We start from the raw sequence: 26,062 nt of genomic DNA on the forward strand, positions 1-26,062 counted from the left end.
CACCACTGTCTCCAGGCATAACGTGAGCTTAAATAGTCCTATTTCTCAAACGTGAAGAGTAGGGAGATCGTACAGTAAAAATACAACTTCCTGATGCAGGATTTATTCTGACGCCTTCTACCGGCTGACATGTATTCAACAGGCTGTGATTATGAGCTGTACCTGCTCCCATTTAACACCCACCAGATGCTATAAATGTGTGGCGACAGGGAAGGAAGTGTTTTTTAGGAATAAAAGTGGTTTGAACTTCATCTCCATTAAGACCGTTCTCTGCGATTAAACAAATAGCTTCCTGTGTTCAGTAACACTTCAGCCACGTGACGTCCCCAGGGACGACCGCATCCCACGTAGATGAAATGTTCCAAATAACGGACGTTCGTTGTCTTTTTTTTTTTTTCCCCTAATGTTCCTCATTGTATCAGTTTCCTATTGCCACTGCAACAAGTAACCATGCACTTAGTGGATTAAAACAATACAAGTTTATTATCATATGGCTCTGGGGTCAGAAGTCCAAAATCCATCTCACTGGGTCAGAGTCAAGTTATCGGCGGGGCTGCACTCCCTCCAGGAACTCTGGGGGAGTCCCGTTGCCTTGCCTCTTCCGTCCTCTGCGTGGCTATGGTCCGTGCTATTACCATTTCTGTCTTTTATGATCCCAACCCCACAGCCTCCCTCTCAGAAGACCACTGTGATTACGTGGGGCCCACCCAGATAACCCAGGCTTGTCCCTCTGTCCCAAGACCCTTAACCACACCTGCCAAGTCCCTTTTACCGGATAAAATTACCATATGCACAGATTCCCGGACTAGGATGCACACAGCTTTGGGGAAGGGGCCACGGCCCGTCCTGCCACACTCATGATGGTGTCCCAAGTAACTATATTTGATAAACTCCCACCCCCCTCCTCCAAGGACACCTAGACACACTTCTAACATACTTTGGTAACTTTGGGGCTTTTTTTTTTTTAGAGCCACACCTCCCCCCTCCGCGGTCACCCCTCCTGTCCCCATCCCTGGCCCCAGCAACCACTCACCTATTTTCCATCCTATAACTTTGCCATTTCAAGAATGGCATATGATGGAGTCATACGGTATACCTTTCGAGATTGGCTTTCTCATCTGAGCACTTTCTAGAATCTTCTAGTCATCATATTGGCGTGCGCGCCTTCCACCTGGGCAGGTTACTTGAACATCCCGTGCCTCAGTTTCCTCCCCTGTAAAGTGGGGATGATAACGTCTACCTCATAAGGTTGCTGTCTTGTGACTTGGAGTATCGTCTGGCACCAGGCAAGGTGGTCCTGCCGTGGTTATTGTTCACTTGACCCATTTGCCACACTGCATGGTGGGCCTCTTGCGGTCTTCTGCTGCAGCCTCCCTCATAGTCCTCACAGCATGCTTCAGAAGAGGTGCCAAAGGCAGTAAGTAATGGTCTAAGGCCACGTCACTGAGAAACCCAGAGCCAGGCTTCACTGCCAGGCTCAGGCCCCTGTAGACGCTCATACTGCCCCGTATGCTAAACTACAGCCTGCTCCTAAGTGACTCGCACATTCACAGACTCTCTGTACCAAGCAGGGTGCCACTGGGACAGGGTGTCCACCGGGACCCGGCCCTGGACACACTTTACAGTGTGGACGACATGACGCTCAGGCGAACGGAAACCCATATCCGTGTTTCGATTCGGGTTGACTTGCATTGTAAGATAAGCTGCACCACTTTGGGAACTCGATCAGTAATTCCGGGTGTTTTACCGGAAACAGTTAATTCAGGCTGTTTTACCTCCTGCTAGCATTTTCCCCATACGGATCCGGGAATGTGGCATATTTGGCCATAGGGATAATTGCGGTGAAGCAGAAGACCATCTAGGTTCCAAGTTTCTAATTTGCTCAGAGGTTAACATAATCCTGTCCTCTGTATAAATCTTTCTGTCAGGCAGAGGCAAAAATAATTATCTGAGCTGGCATTTTCCCTAATAGGCAAAGCAGAGGCTTAAATATTTATGGCTGTTTGTTTAAAACCCTTGAAATGGATTAATACTGTGGCATCTCCTTAACCAGGGAAGATGAGCTAAGGCAGAAAGTGTCACTAACAGACGGGATTTTGGAGTTGAGTTGGACACGCACAAGCAGGGGGTGCTCATCAAAAACTAATTCCTGGACTCGACCTCACGGGTACTCAGTGCTTTCACACAGAAAGAATTCTTCGGGGTCAGTGCGAGTCCCTGAGAAGAACCAACAGAAGCTTCATCGGGGTTTAATGCCCCCTCCGAAAGTGATCTGGGGTGTGTGAGGTCCAGTTGCAGGTCAAGTCCCTCCCGGCAGCTAAGCATCAGGCTCTGAACACTAGCCTGGCGCACTTGTTCCCAGGAGGAGAGACGCAGCAGGGACGGGTTTGCTCCTGGCAGGTGCACCTCTGAGTACCTCCTGCTGCGGTGGGAGCAAAGCCTTTGGGAACTGTGCCATGCAGAGTCCTTGCTGCGGCAGGGGGCGCGTTAGACCACACCCATGATGTAGGGACTGTCTACGCTGTACCAAGCCTGCGGAGCACATCTTCTGGTTTGTCACATTGCATCCGCGAGCAGAGCTTAAGTGACTCACCCATGGTCACCCGGCTGGTAACAGGCAGAGGTGGGATTTGGACCTGAGACATTCTCACCCTAGCGCCCAGACGTACATTCTTGTCACCTACTGCCCCCATCTCCAGAGAGAAGAGAAAACTCCGCGAGTGAGCAATCCGTTCACAATGAGCGCGGAGATATTGTACAACATGGGCGACATCTTGTAGGAGGAGATGGATGCTCATCCAGCTCAACTGGAATCAGGGACCTGAGTCACAGACGTCTCTACCGCAGTCAATGACTTGGGGTTGTATTCCTGCTGGTACCACTGGGCATACCCCTTGAGAAGCCAGGGGCCGACCACCAGCACCGAAGCCCCTCTCCCACACGTGGCAGCAATCAGCCAGATACTCAGAGCGCCTGCTAAGGGCCTGCCATGCCCGGCAGGAGAACGGAGCCCAGCGGGGACCTGTGAGGGGGGCTGGAGGCTGTTCGAAATGGGCCACTGCCGCCCAGGAGAGCCGTAGATTGAGAGACGTGGATGAGACAGTATTCCCCTTGGCAAGAACAGATGGCACCCCAACATGGCTAAGGAAACAGTCTGTGGGCACACGTGCCAGCCCCACAGCCCACTGGCCAAACGCAGATGTGCAGCCCCCTGTGAGGGTTGGGGGCTGGATGGGTTCAGCGAGCTGGAGGCCCTTCCTAGGGGGCCACGGCTTCTCACGTCTCCTTCTCCGAAGGGCAGCCCAGTCTTGCCTGTGACCGCCGCCAGAAGTCGGCATTTGTGTGTAAAACTTGCCTACTTGTTCAAAGTTGGGTCTAATATATATTAAGAGAAATGTACGTCGGTAAGAGTCAGCCAGTGGGCCACCAGCTGTGACCTTTTCTGGAGGGGGTCACGGGTCACATCTGGGGGGAGCCACATTTTAGGAATGGGAGGAAAAAGGGGAGACCAAGGGGTGTCCAGAGAGGTGGAAAAACTAGGGAGCCATAGCGTCTTGGAGACCAAGGAAGGTGAGTGCTTGTGAACTCAGAGATGGCCAGGGACTGTGGAGGTCAAGGAGCTGGGCGGGGGGCGGCGGGCAGGGGATCCGGCCACAGGGAACCAGCCATCCCGAAGAGCACGTGGTGACGATGCGGCAGGAGCTGGATGGCACGGAGTTGAGTGTGGGCATCAGCAACCAGGCTGGAACCATGTCTTGGGGAACGGATGGTAAATGGACAGGGGAAGTGGCTGGTCACTCCTAGGGAAGCAAGATGGAGGGAGCATCAGTATGGCTGGGAAAACCTGAGCATGCTTCTAGGCCCAAGGGAAAATGCCCGGAGAGAGAGAAAGAGAAGATACAGAGAGAGAGGGAGGGAGTACCGCAGGCCAGGATGGAACGGGATAGGGAGGCGGGAGGAAGGAAGAAAGCTGAAATCACCCTCACTGGCTGGCTTGCGTTTTCCAAGGGCAAGGCCAGGAAGGGTGGGATGGGGGCCTGGGGATGGGCGGTGTGCTGCCCCCACATCCACACACAGTGACCTGCACGAGGGTCCTGGAAGTGACCAAGCAGGTAGTGGGAACCGGAGAGCGAGACCAGAGCGGGGCTGAGTGTCTGTCAGAAGAGGGGAATTGAGGGGCTGGTCCTCAAGAGTATTGAGACTAGGTCCAGTGTGGGGAGCGGAGGCGGGCTGGGGGAGGAGAGTGACACAAGGGCAGGACATTGCTGCAAGCGCTGAGGAGGGGGTTCGTTTCTGAATTAGGCATCTTGGCAAAGCCCGAGACCCTTTGCTGTCTGCCCCCCCTTCTCCTTCCTAACCTCATCTCTCACCTTGCCCTCCACCCCTCACCCCTGTCTCTCCAGAACACCCCCACCCCCCACTCTGGCTTCCTTGCCACTCCCCCGTCCTCAGGGCTTTTGCTCTTCTCATCCCCTCTACCTGAGATTTCCTTCCCCGGCAGCAGGGATCCCTCCTGCACCTCAGCTCAGATGTCAGTTCAAGGAGGCCATCTTCCCTGGCGACTCTGTTCCAACCTGCAGACCTCTGGCCCCCACCCTGCTCTCCTTCCACGGTGCTCATCACCCTCTGACAGAGCGTGTCACCAGGCACTCATTTGCGTGTTTCTCTAGCCCACTCGGCCCCCCACGGCAGAATCTTTGTCTTTGGTTCACTGCAGAGCCTCTCGCCCAGGGTCTGGAGCGGTGCCTGGTGGGCAGGGTGGGTCTGGGATGATCAGGTGCCAGGGCTGGCAACAGAACAGAGCTGAAGGCTGGGGAATTGAAAGGTCAGGAACTTGGGCAGGGATTGGACAGATGATTCCCAAGGCTGCCACCTGCAGGGGACAACCACGTGCCTCACGCCACGGACCCCCGAGAGCTGGTGCGCTGGGGCATCAGAGTGTCTGAAGGTGTGGGACATCAGCCTGGGTCCCCCAGACAGCCCTAAGTGCCGGAATATTGACACCCCCAGAGACATTTCCTGGCCTTTGGGGAAAGGGGCGTAGAGAAGGATGGAGAACAAAAGAGCATCTAAAAGTTAAATGAGAAAAGAACACACGAGATGCATGCAGCCAGGCAGTAAATTAGCATTTGCCCAGCTGAGAAAAATGGGGGAAATGAGAGGGGAAGCAGTGGGTTGGTGCCGGCCGGGGCTCCTCCGGGATCAGCGCTTCTGAACCCCGGGTCCCACGCCAAGCCAGCGCGGGCAGAGCAAAGAAAGCACTTGATTAACATAGGAGACTGATAAGCCGAAGGTGGCTTGCTTTCTTTCAGAGGCCAATTTCCCTCTGTGTAAAGTCACAGTCCGATGCCTCCGGCTTTGCAAGAGAAAATGAAGCAGCTGTCTTCCCTCCAAGAAATATTTAAAGAGCCAAGGCCAGGCTTTCCCTTGGGGTCTTCCTTACATTGTGTAACTCTGCTCAGATCTTTTCTAGGCATTCCCTTGGTTGCGTTACTCATCTCTGTTCGGATCTGCCTTGCAGCTCTCAGTTCAGCTGTCCTCGGAGTTTTATCCGCATCGCCCTGTTCTCTGGAGCATTTGCCCCCTCTCTGTCACAGGAGGCCCCTGTGACCCCATCCTTCTTCCTGACTTCCTTCAGGTTCTTCCTCCAGAGATAACCGGCTCCTTGTGGGTGAGCGGGACCCAGGGCGGAGCGCCTCACGGACGTGGTTTTGTTTAATCGTCAGAGCAGTTCTACGAAGTTGATGTCAGTGGCTCTGTTTTCCAGATGACGATCCCAGGGTGCAGAGAGGTTTGGTCGTTCTTCCCACGGCCCCAGTTCGGGGCAGAGCTGGGCTTTGAACCCAGGGCCGGTCCGCTTCGCACAGCAGTGGCTTCTCTCCCGAGGGGAGGGAGGGGACTGTAGGTGTCAGCTCAGGTGTTCCCGAGCGTCCTTGCTCTCGCTACCCTACCCTCGTGGCTCCATCTGTTGCTTGCAGAGTCCCCGCTCAAGCTCTGAGCGCACTCCCAGCACACTGTGGCTGCATTCCTTGGCCTTTCGTTTGGGGATTTGCTTAAATCCTGTAAAAATGGGTCAGAGATTTCTGAAATCTTATTTCACCTTCTACTTTGCCACAGAGTGCGGGAGGGTTGGGGGATGTTTGGAGGATGTATCTTGAGAGCGATGACCAACACTTACTCATTCCCTAGCGCATGCTGTGTTCTTGTATCTGTTGTCTTGTTGAAACCCTACGATAGCCCTCGGAGGTCAGTTTTACAGACAAGGAAAAGGAGACATGGAGAGGACAGGTGACCTGTCCGAGGCTCATGGATAGCAAGGGGCAGGGCAGGGACCCTGGGCCCCAAAGTGCAGGTCTGTGGCCCTAATGTCACCAGCGGCCGGGTTCCCCCCTCAGGCTTTCACTTACTGCCCTGTTACCAAACACATCTGGAAAGACCACCAGGCTGTGAGACCTCCCAGTTCTGGAAAATCTTTTATTCCAGCTAATAAAGCTCCCACAAGCCCAAGATTTATTCCTACCTCCTAGGTCATTCCGTTACTGCACAAGTGGTTATTTTGTTCAGATACACAATGAACATTTGGAGGCCTGAGGTGAGGGGGGTCCCAAGTAGGCGCCGTGCTGTGGATCTTGTCCGTTTCCTCGGCACCAGCCACCCCCACCCGCCACCCTGAGAGAGACCATAAGGGTGCGGTGGCTGAGTTCGAGAACCACTTGAAGGGGGACAAGCAGGCCGATAACAGTGCACTGGACTCTGCACTGAGTCTTACCCTATGTTGGCCCCATGCAGACTGTCCACCCCTGAAGGGAAACTTCCTGTTTGATTTCAGGTGGCTTTTTCTTCATCATTGTATAGCGAACCCTGGCTATAGTGCTCTTTTAAGAACATGGGGTGACATCTGTAAAATGGGGATAATCACGGTACCATCCTCAAAGCGTGGCTTTGAAGATGAGGTGAGTTTTGCCCTGGCTGCTTCAGAGGAAGCCCTCCGTCCACTTTTGTCTGTTACTTGACAGTTGTTTCAATTATCTGTTGCTGTGTAACGGCCTCCAAACTGAATGGCTTAAAACATGTGAAAACTCTGATTCTGTGGGGCAGAACTTCCAGCAGGACCCAGCAGGGCTGACCCCTTCCTGCCACGGGGGCTGTTGGCTACCATGCGTGTTCTGCTGCGCTGGGGGATCCAAGACGGCCTCGGGCTGTTGGCTATTGGCCAAGGCCCCATGGGTTCTCCTCTGTGTGGTCTGTCTTTCCATGGGGTCTGTCACCATTCAGTAGTTTATCCAGAGCTTCTCAGCATGGTGACTGGCTCCCTAGAGGGCAAGAACGGAAGCCACAAGTCCCCCTGAGCTGCACCTGGAGCTTAACTGTGTCACTTGCACCACATTATGTGAGTCAAAGCAAGTCCCAGAGCCAGCCCAGATTCTAAGGGAGGTGATAGAAATTATGTTGGCGGGGCGTGGCACTGTCAGCCTGTAGGAGGCCATACAGGATAGGAGGGGGTCACTGTGGCCAGTTTTGGGGGCAGCTGGTTTGAGCTCTGTGTTGGCCGATGGAAGGCTCCTCAACACAGCACCCCAGAAAGGGCAAATTTCAAAGTGCTGAGGACTCCAGCAAGAGGGGCCCCTGCCCTGTGTTTTGGAGCTGGGATCGGCAGACTCCTTCTGCTAAGGGCTAGAGAGTAAATATTTTAGGCCTTGCGCTAATCTGAATTTTAGATTTTACCAAGAGGCAAAATTGAGCAACTGTTCTTGCCAAAAGGCTGATAGTCTTTTTCACATTTTTTTCGTTTTACATTTGCTCACAGCAGGTTGTACACAAATGGGAGACAGGCTGGATTTGGCCGGCGGGCTGTAGTTTGCCGCGCCCCAGCTTCAGAGGGTTCTCCCATGGCCCTCTGCCAGCCTTAACCCGTCTTCTAGGGCTAGAGCGACATGCCCCCTGGGGCCTGAGAATTGCCTTCCGTGATCTACATGGGCCTCTTCCTACGATCCAGTCTTGCTAGGGACACCACCCTGACTCCGGTATCCGAAGGAGAGGCCAGTGGTGGCCATTTGCAGGGCACAGCAGGACGGAGTTTGGACGCACAGGCCGGGGCGCACAGGGTCTTCATAGATGTGATAAAGGATTGAGAAGAAAAGGGGAGTGGGCCACATCTCCCGATACTGGAATGGAATCTAAGGGGTCCGTGAATTCTAAAGTCGACCTGCCCCTCCAGGTTGTTGAGAAGTATTATGGACGGACTTATGTCCCCTCAAAATTCATGTCGCTCCCTAACCCCCCGTGTGACTGTATGTAAAGATGTAGGGCCTTTAAGGGAGTATAGAAGGCTAAATGAGGTCATCAGATGGGGCCCTGATCCGAAGGGACTGGTGCCCTTACAAGAAGACCAGGAGACAGCAGGAGTGTTCCCCTCACAGAGAAAAGCCTGGGGGAGTCACGTGCGGAAGGAGCCTGGCTGTAGCCAAGAAGAGAGGCCTGTCAGAAACCAGCCCTGCCGACGGGTACCTCGACCCTGGACTTCCAGCCTCCAGGCCTCTGAGAACATGAATGAATATGGTTGAAGCCGCTCAGGCTGTGGTATTCTGTTCTGGCAACGTGAGCTGACTCATACCGGAGGGTATATTGGTCATGGTGGTAGGAGAGGACATTTAACAATTGGTTAGCTTGATCGGTAATGTGTGTTCAGACAGCTGGTATGTGGGCCTCAGTCACTTTTGTTCCAATGTCCCCTGTCACCCTCCCCGCCAAATGTTAGAGGTGGACCCGTCCCAGACCAGTGTGGACTCCTGCACTTAGGCCAGGTAAATTATGTTGTAAACCAAGACACATTTGATCTATTCACGGTCAACACCATCGTCCCCCTTATCAAGCAGAACAGGAAGGAGGAGTGAATAGAAGTCTCAAGGTCAGAGGCAATCTCTCAGATGTCCTGGTCCCATTCCCAGCCCCTGCTTGCAGAGTGGGCACCAGGAGGACGGGAAGGCAAGGGCCAGGTTGAGTCCTGGCTCTGCTGCGTTCCCGCCATGCTTTATTGCACTGACGCTTGCTTGTGCCTCGACTTCCCCAGTGGTCAGCAGAAGTGGTGCCCAGCACAGTGCAGCCCAAGGACTGTGCTCAGCGGTAGCTTGGATGCAAATGCCACCTCTGTTCCTGTTGGTATCACAGTGTGTCTCGCTGTGGGGGAGGCTCTTGAAAACCTCAGGTTGGGAGGAGAGTGTCTAAAGAGGTGTTTGATTTCTTGGGGGTAACGGGGGGATTATAGAAGTTGTGCTGAAGAGGTTGGGTAACCAAGTCAATTAGGAGGGCGTTCTCCTGGCCCCGTTTCATTGTCACTGCGCTGATTTCTTCCGTGACCAGCACATGTTACCCAGGAGCTAGAGAGAGATTAGCCCAGGCAGGAGATTAGCGCTTCCTTGGAAGAATCACAAAGACGTGAAACGGGAACACTTTCCCACGTGTACCTCGGTGCTGATGCCTGCTCCGAGGGTCATGGAAGACCACGTCCCACAACTCCGCAGCGCACGTCCCGGAGTCAGAGGAATGCCGGGCGCAGGGGCGGTTTCTGCAGCCTGAAAAGGCCGGCACTTCATTCAGAATTTTACCAGCAGCTCCCTCCGAAGTCACCCCGCCCCTCTGGAAGACAGTTTGGCGGTTTCTTACAAAGCTAAACATAGTCTTTACCATACGATCCAGCAGTTGTGCTCCTAAGCATTGGCCCACATGAATTGAAAACTTATGTCCGCACCGAAACCCTGCACACGGATGTGTATAGCAGCTTTATTCATAACTTGCCCAAACGTGGAAGCAACCAAGGTGTCCTTCAGCAGGTGAATGCCTCCATAAACCGTGATGCAGCTACATAATGGAATATTATTCAGCACTAAAAAGAAATGAACTGTCAAGCCATGAAGAGATCCATAGGAACCTTAAGCTCATATCGCTAAGTGAAAGAAGCCAATCGGGAAAGGCTGCACGCTGCATGATTCTGCCCATAGCACATCATGGGAATGGCAAAACATTTGGAGACAATAAAAAAAGATTAGTAGTTGCCATGGGTTAGTGAAGAGGGAGGGATAACTAGGCAGAACAGAGGACGTTGGGGTCAGTGAAATTCTGTACGATACAGTGGTCTATACATGTCATGATACATTTTCAAAAACCCATAGAATGTGCAACCCCAAGAGTAAACCCAAGCATAAACTCTGGATGATAATGATGCAACAATGTAGTTTATCAGTTGTAACGAATGTACCACTCTGGTGAGGGATTTCCATAGCAAGGGAGATGGTACTCGTGGGGACAAGGCATATGGGAACTCTGTATGTTCCACTCAGTTTTGCTGTGAACCTAAAACTTCTTTTCAAAAAAATTTATTAAAAAACATAGAGGAGCGCCTGGGTGGCTCAGTTGGTTAAGCGTCTGACTCTTGATTTCAGCTCAGGTCATGATCCCAGGGTTGTGAGATTGAGACCCGTGTACGGCTCCACGCTGGGTGGGGAGCCTGCTTGAGATTCTCTCTCCCTCTGCCTCTGCCCCTCCCCAGCCCTGCGCTCGCTCACTCGTGCTCACTCTCTCTGTCTCTCAAAAAAAGGGAAAAAAAATACACACACACACACACACACGCATATTTATAGCCTCTGGCCTTTCTCTGCTATATGAAAGTCTGGAATGGCACTGGGAATGGGTCTGGTAATCACCAAGCTCTGAGCTTTGCTCCTCTCTCCCTCTCTCTTTCCTTCCTTTCTTCCTTTTTTCCCTTTGTCTTTAAAGCCAGTGTTAATCATTACAAACCATTTTGTGCTTGTTGTTCCTCTCCTCACATTTTGGGGGAGCAAGACTTAGGTTGTCCTGCTGTTTGTTTTCTGTTCTCCTAGAGTAAAGTGAACAACCAGGGAGTAGAAGAGGTGGGTACTATGAATAGATTATAAAGCATTTTTATTGCCATTAGAGAAATCATTTCCTGTTCTCTCCAATCCTAGATAGAGCCACAGTTTCTGTCTACATAGAAAGTGTATACTTTGGACTCTAGACTTTCCATTTTCACCTTATGGTGATTTTCTTTATACTTATATCATGCCTTTTGTCCAAAGATTTCAAATATTGCAGATATTTCTCATGTGATGTACAAAGATCCCTGATGTAAGGCATTACATTTTAGTTGTATTTATCTGTTTTCCTGTCTGTCTCCTTAATTAGAGTCACAGTCCCTGTCCCTAGAAGAGTGCCCAGCCCAAGGAAATGTACAATTAGCCATAAATAGTAGGGGGGCGAGGGAAGGCGGAAGTGGGAGGGGATATGGATAAAAAAAGAAAAACCTGAGGTTTTGCTGCTCTGGTAAAAATTAATGTAATTGCACGAGGGGGGAATTCTAAAATCTATTAATTTACATATCTCCCCAGCCTAGGGCAGTGTCCAGCACATAGGAAGCTAATATTTGCTGAAAGAATGAATGGAAAGTTCAGCGTTGATGAGAATTGCCAGGTGCCAACAATCATTTCAGGGTGTTTAATACATATTGTGCATGTAATCTGTCCTAGCAGAATGTTTCCTTTGTCCTCCTGTGAGCCACGTGTAACTCCACTGCCTTGGTTCATTTTCACCTGCGTGCTGTGCCTGGGGGCCGGTTCTTACTTCTGATGTTAGGCAGTGTGGCGTCATATCATATATTCAACTCACCTGCAATAAACACATTTTATTATACAAAATGCCGTTTATCCCCTGCCACGTTCCTGCCAGGTGGGTGCTGGAATTCCAGTATCCCAGCTGAGGAAATGGAGACTCAGAGAGGCTAAGCAACTTGCTTAAGGTCACACAGCTCTCCCATGGCAGAACTGGTCTCCAGAAGTCCGGTTCAGAGTGTTCACATCACAGTGTGCTTCCTGTGCAGTGGCTACTGGTGTTCTGGGCTTGGATGCACCACCGAAAGGTGTTTGACTGGGGAGCCTCTTGGGCTGAGAGGTGGGGTGCCTCACCCTTACCCACCACGAAGCTTTCCTGTTTCTCGAACTCTGGTCCAAGCCTGGTGCTGCGGGAAGGGGACGCGGTCAGGAGACCTTATCTGCAACCAGCCCAGTGACCTTCGAGCAAGCCACTTAGCTCTCTGAAACTTAGGTTCCTTTCCAGAATCCTAAGGACACTTTTGTAAGGCACCTGTAAGGGTCCCTCCAGCCTTGGCAATCCAGCAATTTGATGTTGCACTTAAGAGGTGGGTGGTGGGGCGCCTGGGTGGCTCAGTTGGTTAAGCGAGTCCCTTTGGCTCAGGTCATGATCCTGGAGTCCCTGGATCGAGTCCCGCATCGGGCTCCCTGCTCGGCAGGGAGCCTGCTTCTCCCTCTGACCCTCCCCCCTCTCATGTGCTTTCTCTCTCTCATTCTCTCTGTCTCAAATAAATAAATAAAATCTTTAAAAAAAAAAAAAAAGAGGTGGGTGGTGCCCACGGTTAGGGCTTGGATGAGATCCACTCCCACATGTTTCTTCCGCACCAGCTGCTGGGCGGGGTCCCGGTGCTGGGTAAGCAGGGGGGTGGCCCGGCCCTGCTGGGGAAGAGTCTGGGGTCGAGGGAGGGCAGATAAGCAGTCTTAGCCTGACGAGGCAAAGGCCGCTGCGTGGCAGCTGAGCTCTGTCAGCCCCAGAGGAGAGAGTGGAGGAGACGGTTCTCGAACTCACGGCCCCAGCCGTCATGACAGAACATGCAGACGGCACTGCAGCTCGTCTTCTTTTTTCCCAAATGGTACTGTATTGACACGTCAGTGTTCTTGACCATGCATATAAAGAAGGCTTCTTGTGGCCCATGTTCTATCGTTGGGAACTTAGGATGTTTTTCAAAACAACCATTTTTCGTTAAAGTAAAATAGTTTTATCTTTGATCAAAGGAAGAGAAAATGTTGTTTCCCTGAGACAGTAAAAGAACTCGAGCATGTTTTATGCATAAAGGCCAGTGTTCATTTGTAACGGCAGCCTGGGAAGAGCCTTCTGTTGTCGGGCCATGTATTAGGGGGGGTTCTGGGGATTTGGCTAGTAAACGTCACGTGAAAATGAAGAGTGGAGTCCAGTTAAGGTACAGCCAGGAACGGGAGGGTGAGTCTCCTCCCACACATGTCACGTTCCCCTGGGTCCTTTAAGACAAAGCCTCCAGAGCCAGAGTTCCTGAGTGAAGTGGCTGTCTTGGCAGCTTTAAGCCTGTTAAGCATTTGAGCCCCTTTTGGGGCCAGTTCCCACCATAGCTGTCTAGGGAACCACACTGGGTCATGGGCCGATGAACCTTCGGTTTAGAAAAATGGTCAAAAGTGTGGATACCAAGTCCAGATGACCAGAGTTCAAATCCCAGCATTGCTACTTACTCGCTGTGTGACCTCGGGCAAGCTACTTAACCTCTCTGTGTCTCATTTCCTCATCTTTGAAATGGGGCGCTCCTACCTCATAAAAGTCTCCCAAGGGCTAAGCGAGCTAGCAGAGCTAAGGAGCCTGGCACATAGTGAGAGTGTTGCGATGGTGACGTTGCTTATAGTCACTGTTGCTATTGCTGGTAGCATCTAAAACCTTACCATGCTGCCCCCCAAAAGGCTTCTGAAGCCCCGACCTCTTTGGCAGGCCTTTGAGTATGTAGCCCTGGCAGAGGGTGGAAAGGTGGGTGGCTTCAGAGCAGTGTCCTTCCAGTCACTGTGGCCGCTGACCTGCTAGGAGATGAGAAGCTGCCCCCTGGTCCCTTTCATTCCTGGTCCTGTGCCCAGGCTGGGAGAAAGCTCATTCATATCTTACTTTTACAAGACAGGCAGCCATTTGAAACATCCTGACATCTCCCCCAAGCAGTTGGCTCATGTGAGTATAATCATAATGATCATAATGACAAATAGCAGGACAGCTGAATGACAGTGGCCCTGTTGGGGGTCTGTCTTTGAAGCTAAAGTTCAACCTCCCATGTGTGCAGGGAGATCTGCCAACTGGAGCCCTTCTTGCCAAGTTTGCCTCTCTTTTGTGAGGTTCTCTGCTGTGGGAGACCGAATTGCCATTGCAACCCCCTGGGCTTGGCTGCAAGCCTCCGTTGGCCCACGAGTCCCAGAAACACCTGCTCCTGTCCCCAGGGGGACAGAAACAAGAGAGCCTCACCACTCATTCTGCGGCCTCTGAGCCTGGTCCTCGGCCCAAAGCTGGCTCCCTGGGCCAACAGGAACCAGAGTGAGTTGTAGGAGCCCGTGAAAAGGGTGTAGACCAGCCCCGTCCAGTAGAAAGAAAATGCAGGCCAGACTGCATTTAGCAGCCCCATTGTTGTGTATGTGTGGGGTTTTTTCCCCCAAAGATTGATTGATTTAGGGAATCTCTACACCCAACGTGGGGCTCGAACTCACGACCCCAAGATCAAGAGTCCTGTGCTCTACTGAGCAACCACATGTTTAAAAGTTTAAAAAAAAAAAAAAACAAACAGGTAAAATTAAGCTTAATATATTTTATTTAACCCAATATATCCAAAATATGAATGAGATATTTTGCGGTTGGGGTACTAAGTCTTCAGAATCTGATGTGTATTTCCCACCTAAAGCACATCTCGGTTTGTTCTAGCCACTTTTCAAATGCTCAGTGGCCACATGGGGCTGGTGGCTACTGTACTACCCAGGGCCGGTCCAGACAGCTCACAAGGGACAGCGTAACCAACATCCCAAATCATGTGTATCTAAATGTTTATCTTCAAATGGGGCTCTCTAACAGTTCCCCTTTTGCAGTGAGATTTTTGGATCATTGGAGGTATTTATTAATAGCAGCTCATCATTGAGGGGAAAGCAATGCTTCATTCTAAAAATGAATTTGCAATGGTAAGGTTGCACCCCTAGACCTTGTAACTTAGATCTTCGGACCTTCCCATTTCATGGAGCGCATAAGGCAGGGGTGATACATTATGAGCTTCTCCAAGAAGAAATGCCCCAGCTGAATTTCAAGTCCCATCCTGTTATTACCATTGAAAGCACAGCAGTGTTCAGCATGACTTTGTCATCTCGGCCCAGTAGCTGAGCTGGTCGGCTCGGGGGATTGCCAGATGCTAGCGACAAGAAAAAGGAGCCATTGGTACTTGGCATTCTGCTTTGGTAAGCCTTGGAGGAAGGAGAGCGTGTTATCAGCAGGAGTCATGAGAGTTTGATGCTGTGCAAATAGAAAATAAAAGTCAACTTGGACCAAAGTTGATAAAAGAGTCAAGAAGAAAAAAAAAAGTCTTCAGGTGGCCATGGCTTTTAGGATTTGTGAATCGTTCTGACCAGAGACAGGGTTTCCCTACCCTTGACCTCTGATGGCTTTCCAAACTCGGGTGGCGTTTCATACCACCCAAGGAGAGGAGTCTGATTGGTAAGATTACTCAGATCCTTGCAGAATATAGGATACAAAATACAGTGTGACCTCCCTCGTTCAGCCCCCTCAGTTCCCCAGCCTGATATTTCCCACAGCAACACGGTGCCCGAGCTCCACCTGTATTAAAAACGGAGTACACTAAAACACCGATTAATGAAAATAGATTGCCGGGACTGGTTTTAATATAGTTACAAGAAAAAATGTTATTCAGGTGCTTTTGAAATACAGCTACAACAACTGAAATGGTGGTTTTAAACCTCTTTAATCCTCGAAGCCCTTCGATTAATATTTTATTAATCTCAGTATGAGTGATTACATATATTTGACAGCCATAAACTGTGTTTTTAAAACAGAAATGTCAATATCCAGAGCACCACTTATGAGCTGATTGGCTCTGGATGGGTCTCTGAAACGTCTTGCTACGTCAGCTTTCCCACATATAAAATGGGAAGAATAATTAGTTCTCCCGCACTGGATTCTGCAGAATGTGCTCAGCACATCGGACATACAGTAGGTACATAGCAGGTGTACTTTCTTACTCTCCGAAAGAGAATTTCTGTTGTTGTTCTACTTGGTTAAGACAAGCTTTGATCCAGTCACTTCCTGTCTTGGAACCAGAATGCCAAGCCTCATTTTACATCATCAAGTAACACATAGAGGCTCATTCTGATAGGGTTTTTTGTTCTGTGTATATGTGCATTTTCCAAGTTTTCAAAGAAGAACAAATGTAGTTTTAAAAAGAAAGGAAGTCCTCCTTGTAGCTTCCTTTGGTTGTCATTTCCTTGTCAAGAAAATGAGCTATAAAGCTGCCAGATCCAAATGTGTGCCCTCTTGTTGCCACCCACACCGAGGTAAGCGACAGGGAGCTTGTATTTCTCATGCTACAAGGAGAAATATTAGTAATACATTAAAGAAATGGAGAGGCAGAGACATGCAGGTTTGTTTGTGTCCCAGGACATTCCATTAGACATCGTGGGCCATTAAAAAATACCCTAGAACATTTCCAAGTCATATGTGTATATGCAAAATGTCAGAATGGTCATGCTGAGCACCTGTCCGGATGTCTTCGCCTCGGATCCTGGGGCATGATCTGTGGGTCGGGGGATCGTGTGCTTTAGACAACACCAGTGTTTTAATAACCCGTGCCGTGCTTAGAAATTCCAGTCAGTATTACCCTCTTCCACGAGGGCAGGTCGTAGAATTATTCTAGTACTTCTGGGAGCCACAAAGATAGAGGGAGCAGTCGGGGTCTCCGTGGGCCGTCACCCAGCTTCACCAGCTCCCTGCATTTTGCCAACTGTTCCGATCCCTTCCTAGTTTGCTCAGGTATTTAAAACAAGTCTAAGATCTCATGCCACTTCACCTGTAAATTCTTCATCTCTTGTGCATTTCACTCATTAATACACTCACCATACACTTTTAAACGAATCACCATACCATTTTCCCACCTCACAAAATTAAGGGTAATCTCTTATCGAGACCACATTTTGGTTGTTCCTGATTTCTGTTTTAGAGTTGGTTTGGTTTGAGTCAAGATTCAGACAAGGCTCAAATATGACATCTGATAAAATTATGTCTCTTTCAAACTGTTCTGAAACTTCAGCAGATACGTTATCTCCATCATCATCTTTGTTGCTTTCAGCAAAATTCTGTTACATAGTTTGATTATCTTGTTTATCAGACCCATGGTCTGAAGGACCCCTGGCTTTTTCCAAAATGAAATCCACCTCAATGTCCAAATATTTTTCACCATCGAGGATAATTAAATCTGCCCTGTGGCATCTCCAGGTGGATTCAGAGGAGCAGACCCCAAGCAGGTTTTGGGCAGCGAGTCATGGGGAGGTGGTTCCCCATGTGTGGGATTTGCGGGGCCCTCTCCCCTCAGTGCAGAAAAGCCTACACACTTGACTTGTCTGTTCTAACATGGGCTTTTTGATTCGCCGCTAAATGTAATTGATGTATGTGTTTTCACACAGATAATCGCATATCAGCCATATGGAAAATCCGTGGACTGGTGGGCCTATGGCGTCCTATTATATGAAATGCTAGCCGGGCAGGTAATGTACATTTTTGTACTTGTTTATTGCTGGATAAAGTGAATACCACGGCTCTGTTTGGGCCAGGATAGTGGGACCCAGCTGCTGATGCTGGTCTGACTTCCCTGACCCCGGTGAAAGAGGGAGAAATCCCCCCCGCCCTTGAAAGTGGATTATATTCAACAGGCACAGCAATTATCTCTGGTTATAAAAGCCCCAAACTGAGAGCTGACACCTGGAACATCACCGACATAGCTTTCGTATTAAACATGAAAGTCCCTGCATGTTGAGGACAACAGTGGCCTCTGTAGGTTTTCAGTATCTCAAAACTGTGGTTGCATTATGGTTCCTTGCAAGTTTGTCTGCACAGATTACCTAGCTGCTGCCCGGGTGTAGAATCGGTATTATTAGCAAAGGAAGAAGACAGTGAAACTTGAAGAAATGCTTTAATAGCTTCTCCCCATCTCTCCTTATCTCACCCTTGGCAGTTCATTGCAATTTTCACAAAAGTCCAACGAGGCTGAACCTCCAGTTACAAAAAGACAGATTAGGTTTCTCTGAGGAATGCAACATACATCAGATAAGCAGGGGAATGATGCCGAAGCCTGCACTTTTTTAATATACGGCCTTAATATCCATAGCGTTGGGGCAAATCACACTTGTTGCTTTAACAAGCAAGCCCCAAAAACCTCAGTGGTTTAACACACCACACAAGTTTATTTTCCATTCTTGGCACAGCCCTGTGGAGGGCGGGGGGGGGCAGCAGGCAGGGGGTACTGATCCACAGGGTCATTCAAGGGCAGGTTTCTTTTGTCCATTGTCCCTACAATCTTTTAGAGCCTCAGATTCCTTTAGCGAACCCTCCTTACTCAACTGGCCGATGAAGAGAGCAGAAGGGAGGTTGCACAGGATGTTTTAGAGGCCAGGCCTAGAGGTGGCATACATCACCCCTTCCTACAGCCCACTGGCCACGTGGCCCCACTAGGATGCGAAGGATCAGGGGGTGGGGGGAAATATGGTGTACCTATGAGCTCAGAAGGGGAAGCAGGTTGGGTGAACGTCTACCAGATCTCTGCCATTTTACCTAAAAACAACTCTGTTGTGGGCGGCTTTTTAGAATTCCCAGCAGTTGAGTACTGTTGTCAAGGAGTTGGGTCCTCCATAGCGAAAAGCTTTAGTAAGAGAAGGTGGAAAGAAATACCCACACTGAGCAGCTGAGCTACCCCCTAAGGAAATCTTTGAGTCTTTGTCCCTGGGGGGGAAAGTCACCCTTTCTGACATATGACATTCATCAACTCCTTCATTTATTCATTCAACATAATACTTGTTTAAGGCTTACTCTCTGCATGGTGATCACTGTAAACAAAACAGACAAAACCCTCACCTTCATGAGGCCTATAAGCTAGAGAGAGAGAGAGACAGTAGATGAGTTAAATAAAGAAAATACAGACTAGTGATAAGCTAAGAGAAAAAGTAATAAAGCAGGAAAGAAAATACAGTGCTGGAGGAAGGTTGAAATTGGAGCGCGGATGGCCAGGGAGGGTCTCATGTAGAGCTGAAGTGAAGATGAGCAAATAGTTAGAGAATGCTAGGTGTTATGTGGGGTGAAAGCATTCTGGGCAGTGGAAACAGCAAGTGCAAAGGCCCTGGGGTGGAAGTGTATGGCCATGTTTAAGAAAGGGGTAGGAAGCCACCAGTCTGGCCAGAGCAGAATGGGTTAGAGATCAGAGAGGAAAGGGGAGCCCCAGGTCTTGTGAGCATGGAAGTCATCCCAGACCCCTTGGCTTTCCCTCTGGAGTGGGAGGCCACTGGGGAGTTCTCCTTTATGTTTTTCATTGCCTTACATCTTTTAGATACTAAAGTAGTCTCTTAGAGATTAAAAGATACAGGGTCCTAGCCTACATTCGGTCATTAACTGAGAAGTGTGGTTAGGCCTTGATTGATAGTAAAATGGTTTGTGATTATTAATTTAGGTTTTTAACCCCAGTAAAATGTTCATCTCAGGCTAAATACGCCGGCTTGTAAGCACTGAAAAGCAGGTCATCCAGAACCAATGTCAGTGAGACAATAGTGAGTTGCCTGCCCCTTGAGTTAATTTCCCCTCTTTAGAATTTTAACAATAAAATTTGACTAAATTGTTGGCCCCCTGGGAGCCATGCTATTCACGAAGGCACAGAAAGTTGAGTTCTTCTTCTTGATCCCACTTGCATGTTCTGACTCTTGAGTCCAGAAACAAACCCTGTTTTCACTGAGTCACATTTGCATATGCCAACCATAGAAATCGGTTGCATGGAAAATAGGATCTGTTTCCAAGGGCACTTTACAAGAGATCAGATGAGCTGATTCTTCATTGGCGAGCAGGAGACTAGGATCTCAGAAGTCCCGTGCCCCCCGCCCGCCACCGCAACACACCGCACTCCTGCCCCCATCTTCCTTCCTCCCTAAGCCCGGGGACTTCATTCCCTAGAGGAGAGCTCAGGAAATGCTGCCCTCCTGCAGGGAAGTCCCCTTTGGGTGCATTTTAAAAATTCTGCCTCACTTGCCCATTGTCCCTGAGACCCCCACCTGCAGATGCCCTCCCCACGCCCAGTGCTTCCGTAAGCGTTCTGGCACATTTCCATTCCCATCCTGCTTCTCGGACTCCATTAGCCTGCCCCATAGGATCCCTTCCAGTTTTAATGATCTCTGTTGAAAATGGTGACACTCTTTAAATGTGACATCTTAAAGGCGTCCCACATTAGGGCACCGTGGCGGGCTCAGTCATTGTTCCTCTAAATCCTCAACTGTGCCTGCCTCCAACACAGCGTTTTCATTTTGGGACCCATGTCTTCGTCTTCCCTGTGACTCAGTGCAAATTTCAATGTATTTCTGGGCGGTGAGTCAGCCCAGAAAGGATAATAAAGGCTCTGAGCCCGGTACCCGGAGCCCCCCAAAGCTGCAACAGCCTCCAGACCCAGCAGAGGGAATAGATGCTCTTATTGGAAAGTAAGATTAATTATAAAGCTGTTGATAGGGTTATGGTCTAAATTTGTCCTCTTTAATCACAGAGGGCTGACGATGAGCAGAAAAGGTAGTTTATTGCAGTTTTCTTCTCATTGGGTATGTTTACTGTCAGCAGTCAAGGGGGCAGTTAAGTATAAACAGCCCGAGTCTTTCTTCAGGTCCCAGACTGCTTGACAAATATGATTACTTTGGGGCATAAACAGTATTTACCCAGCACTCTAATGCGCATATTGCGGCTCCAAGCGTTCACGGGTCTTCATCATAAAGGGACCAGTCCCCTCTTCTTTATGTCGCCTTCTGCCAGGGTTATCTATGCTTTGTCTTCGTTCCTGATGCATCGGCAATGGGTACTTTCTCCCAGCACTTTCACCCGAACTGTCCTTGGGTGTCCTCCCCTCACCCCCACACCCCCACCGCTGATCACCAGCGATCTGCAGACACACATGGCAGGGCCCCCGCATCCATGAACCAGTAAGTGACTTTGGAATCATTTTAGAAAGAGGGAACCATCAGCCCTCATTTGTCTGTCTAAAATTCACAAACTGCATATTGCTAAGGAGAACACCCCAGGCTCGGAACATTTTTACACCCAGCCTAGACTGTATTTAACACGCAGCTTAGCTGGAGACACTAAGCCCAGATTTGTAGAAATTTAAAAATAATCATGGGAATGTGGGAAAGAGGGGAGAGGAGCAAATCCAAAATGGTCATGCACTTACTCCTCAGCAATACATCGCCTCTATTGTCCCCAGGCTCAGTAGCTGACTAGGAAGGAAAATTAATACAATTATAATTTCACCCTTGACCTGCCTTCAGCACCAAGGCCCGAGCAGCAATTACCTGTAAAAATGCTCCCAGGGTGACCTGGAGAGACTTAACGAGAGCCATAAAAATGCTCACATCCTTCGGCTGCATAAGCCCACACCTGGGAAATTTTTCTTAGGAAGTAATCCGGAGAAGAGAAAAATGACTTGCCCAGAGATGTTTATCGTAGCCTTAGTTATCAGAGCGCAGCCCCAGACAAATGAGCCCATCTCGGATGGATGAGGCGTCAGCTCCACAGCGTTCATCTGCCTGGGAATACCAGTAGCCACGGAGAAAAACAAGAAACTCCAAATTATGCATCCTCATTTGAAAATAATATGACAAGCCTAAGAGTTCACAGAAAAATAAGAGCAGTGTTTGTGGTGAGGTGAAGGGAATGTGGATGCAACTTTCCCCCCCAAGAACACATGATTTTAATTTCACAGAGGGCTCCGGGGAGCTTTCCCAAGTCTGATGATCATTATTGCTGCTCACCAGGTCTTTGGGGGCTTCCTCCCTTCTGGCACGTGGTGGGATTGTACCTCCCAGCTCGCTCGTGGTTGGGTAGAGCCTGTGACTCATTCTGACCAGTGTGATCTGAGTGGACATGCTCCTGGAGCAGGACACCCCAGAGCACCTCTTCCCGTTCCCCCGCAGCAAGACCAAGATGGCAGCTGCACCATCAGCAGGGGTCCTTGGTGACTTCTGCTGACTGACAGTGGATGTGTCGCATAAGCAAGAGATAAGCAGTCAAAATCAGGGCTGGGAAGTCACGCCAGTTCTCTAGTCTAGAGACAGTCCCTTTACACAATGACTTGAAACATCTCTGGTCTTTCCAGAACCCCACTACTCATTGTGCCGGATCCCAGAATGGCCTCCCCACATACTCCCTCCCCACCACTGCCCCAGTCGAGCCGTCTTTAGGTGTGGGTGGACCTCCCACTCAGCCCTCCCAGCAGCAGCGCCGGGGGGGACCGTCCTCCCCCAGCCACCTGCCGGAGCAAGTGTGAGAGATTGACAGCGCTCAGAATGGCCCAGAGCCCAAGCTCCGCGGTCAGATGTCTGGGCTTGAATCTTGGTTCTTGCACGTCCCAGCTCTGTAACCCTGCCCAAAGCACTTAATAATAGAACCTCAATGAGCTCAACTGTGAAGTGAGATCCCCAGTATGTACAGCAGTCAGATGGCGGTTTTGAGGATTGAGTGAGCGATGCTGGGAAAAGCACTCTACCTGGCATATAGCTAGAGCCTGAAAAGCATGCGTTACTGCAGCTGCAGCCGTCCTCACGGCTGTTCGCTCCCAAACACTGGCCACCCTTCATCAGGCAGTGTAGACTCCAATGGGCAATAACAGAACGTCAGGGGTAGAGGCACGTGTCCTCCCTGGGATTGCCAGGAGACGCCCCAGTCCTCGGGGCCGCACAGCGACGGAATATGGGGTGGAAGCCCAGGGCGCTGCCACAAGGACACGTGGTCCTGTGGCTTTTGCCATAGCTTAGGAATCTTATCGCAACAGGTGAGCCCAAGGGGCCTCAGAGAATCCTTCCATCCCCAGCCTGTATGATTCCCACGGGATTAAATAGCTCTCTTTATGGCAGGACTTCTTAGAACCTAAATGTAAATGTTACTGCAGATCCCAGAAAGAAGGGGGAAAGGGTGCAAACTTTGACCCAGGAGTATCCTGTAGGATTAATATCCCCTAGTTCTAAGGAATGCTCTCTGGGGTGTGTCAGGAGCCAGGTGTCCTGCTCTCAGTGGGAACACATTGGGGACTTCATGGTCAACTGCTTCCTGGATCAGGAATAGGCACAGCTCACCTGGGCCAAGGTGGTTCCCATGCCAGGAGACAATTAAACAGGTATGATAGGCCAGTGCCCTACACAGTATTCCCCCCCACCAAATTCCTTTTTCCGCATCAGCGGGGGTGGGGGTGGGGGTTGGGGGGAAGCATCTGCATTGACCTAACCGTCTTCAAATGCAAAGGTTCTTGCTGCCTCGCCTGACAAGGATTCCTGGGGACGATTTGTCTGAGTTTCTCTTTGGAGAAAATTGCCCTTAAGCCTTTGGCTGGGATGATCCGTGACTCAGCCCCTTTAACATTCCTGCTGCTAGTGCTTGAGCATCACCAGAGAGGCCCGCTGACTCCCCCTGCTGCCTCTGTCTACCTAGGGGGCCCAAGCTTTAGGAACCCTTCGCGTCTGGTTTGATGCTCTGCTGGTACGTAGTTTCTCTTGACCAGCGACTCTGAGGGGCCACACTGAGAGGTGTCGATTGGTCATCCAGGAGGAGTACCCATACCCTGCTTGCATCCGGAGCACCATGACATTGTAGAGTATGAACACAGGAAAATCAGAGTGTGGGGCCCCCCGGAGATGTGCAGTTCACAGCCCGGAGCAGAACCCCTGCCGTGTTTGCTTTAGTTATAAAGATCTCCTTGGCCATAACTCAGCCACATATGTGGATCACTTATTAGGGAAAATGGGATGTTTTGTGGGTATTATACCACAGGTGTCCAGAAGAAGTAGGTTGCATGACGTCAGGCAGAGAAGGAATGGTGGGATGGACCGCAGGACTGGCCTCCACTGTAGTTCTTGGCCAGTCTTAGGCCGGCCTGCTCTGTCTGTGCCCAGCTTACTTGCCCACAGGCATCCCAGGTGCCACGTTATTCCTGCTCAGGGAGACTCACCATGGTGAGCTGTTCAGGCTCTGCTCGGACTCATTCACAGGCAGGGTAATATTTTTTTTTTTTTTTAAGATTTACTTATTTTAGAGAAAGCGCATGTGCAGGAGGGGCAGAGGGAGAGGGAGCCTCTCAAGCAGACTCTGCGCTGAGCAGAGAGTCCAAGGCAGGGCTCGATCTCACAACACCGAGATCGGGACCTGCGCCGAAACCAAGAGTCAGATGCTTAACCGACTCTGTCCGCCAGGCACCCCATAGGTGGGCTGATTTTAGTTCTCCTCACCCACCTGCATGCTTTGACCAAATTAAATATTCTTTACACCAGGTACTTAGAATCGAAAAAGAGACCTAAAAATAATTTATTTATTTATATTTCTAGACCCAAAAATAATAAAAATAAAACCCAACAGCAACAGTGGCATCAATCCCAACCCCCCCCCCATTCTCCCAGACCTGGTCCCAAGGTAGGGTTTTTTATAGACTTAGTATCTTTCCCTTGAGTAGGTGTAGTTCCCATGGGCTGACCCAACACCCAGCTCCTATTCAGGGCTGGGGGTAGGGGAGGACTAAGGTTGGGGGGTCAGATGAGCAGGTTGGAATGATCTGAGTGGTGCTTCGGGGGGAGCAGTCTGCTTGGGTCCATTACTGTCTCTTACTCGGAGGGAGATGTTTGATGAGAAGGGGTATCCTGTTGACCATGGCACAGCTGTCTTTGGTCCATGATAGAGTTTACATTTAAGCTGGACTCTGCATTTTCGGAGCCCTAACCACGTCAGTCAGAGTGACAGAGACACCTCTTTTCCATGAGAAGGAAAATGCACTGAGATGAAACATACGGGGATTCTCTCATCTGTGATAGCCGACCCGGTCTGCCTTTCTTATGCTGAACCCAAGGTTAGCTAAGCCTAAAGGGAACATTAAGAAATTTCCCATAAACCCACTGATCCTGTGCACTGCCCCTCCAGAGTGACAGGTAATTTGCCAGACCTCTCAGGATTAAAGACATGCTGGAGGAGAAAGCTTGAGGGACGTCCTGAGCTCACCCGTTCCTCCCGAGGAGTCTAGCAGCCCCTTCTAAGACAGTTCATCTGCCTTAATAAAATACCAGTACCACTAGGCACCCTTCGGCAGGCACCTGCTGGGTACAGGACAGACTATCAGGTGTTTTGCAGACTCGCCAGGGAACCCCATTTTACAAATTGGATAACTGTATCTTAAAGAGAGAGGTCGCTTGCATGTGGACAGCCAGCTAGGAGGTGGTGGAGCTAGAATTCTGGTCCAGATCCGCCGGACTTTTAACCATGACCGCCCACAGCACTGCCATGCCTCCCGCTCTCGCTGTGGGCAGTGTAAGCCCAGCAGAAGAGGAGAGGGGAGGGTCTAGTGGAGGCTAAGCTCCCATCACTGGCACTATGCACGTGCCAGGCTCTCTACAGAGCAGCTCCCTTGTGGGTCAGAAGGGCCCAGGTGTGGATTTCTGGACCTGGGCACGTCCTTTTAGCCCATGTCCGGTGGCCCCAACGCCCCATGCTCAGAATCCAAAGGCACAAGCATTCTCCACCTGCCCCCACCCCTGCCCACAGAGCCATCTGTAAGCTAACTTGATCATAATTAAATTTTTTAACACATAATTACAAAATTAATGGATTAATTATAATTTATTTGCAAAGCATTAAAAGCATTACTCAAAAACATTTTCCCTAAAGATTGTTTTGGGTTGCCCAGGGCAGGATAATTAAAGAGACAGAGGAAAAAGTGAAAAACACACAACCATCAACCTAATGAAAGATAATCAAATAAACCAGCAACTTCACTGAGCTAACTCTGCAGCCGGTGGTGCGCCCAGAAGCCCGGTGTGTGTCTTGGTGCTGACATGGGTCTCCAGGTGCCACACTAATGAATCACCCTGCCTGTTTTCCCGTGTCTCTGTTTTCCTGAACAGCCTCCCTTTGATGGCGAAGATGAAGATGAGCTGTTTCAGTCCATAATGGAGCATAACGTTTCTTATCCCAAATCCTTGTCCAAGGAGGCCGTTTCCATCTGCAAAGGAGTAAGTAGACCTGCATTCCTTTTAGAACCACGGACCGAGAGGGTCAACGAAATCTCTTGCCCACACTTCTTTTTTTTTTTTTTTTAAAGATTTTATTTATTTATTTGAGAGAGAGAGAATGAGAGACAGAGAACATGAGAGGGAGGAGGGTC

At 50.0% G+C, this 26,062-nt stretch overlaps 1 protein-coding gene across 2 annotated transcripts in view; it reads left to right on the forward strand.

Annotated features, from left to right (window-relative positions):
* LOC115939587 (protein kinase C alpha type) overlaps nt 1-26,062 on the forward strand; it is an 87,799-nt gene that overhangs the window by 41,663 nt on the left and 20,074 nt on the right. For both annotated transcript variants that reach the window (XM_081804651.1, XM_081804652.1), the window contains exons 9-10: nt 17,316-17,396; nt 25,803-25,910. In XM_081804651.1, coding sequence (XP_081660777.1) covers nt 17,316-17,396; nt 25,803-25,910 — 189 coding nt within the window. The remainder of the gene's footprint in view (nt 1-17,315; nt 17,397-25,802; nt 25,911-26,062) is intronic.

The sequence above is a fragment of the Leptonychotes weddellii genome, chromosome 15 (assembly GCF_054177405.1).
Source record: "Leptonychotes weddellii isolate Sample4059 chromosome 15, ASM5417740v2, whole genome shotgun sequence".
Lineage (NCBI taxonomy): Eukaryota > Metazoa > Chordata > Mammalia > Carnivora > Phocidae > Leptonychotes > Leptonychotes weddellii.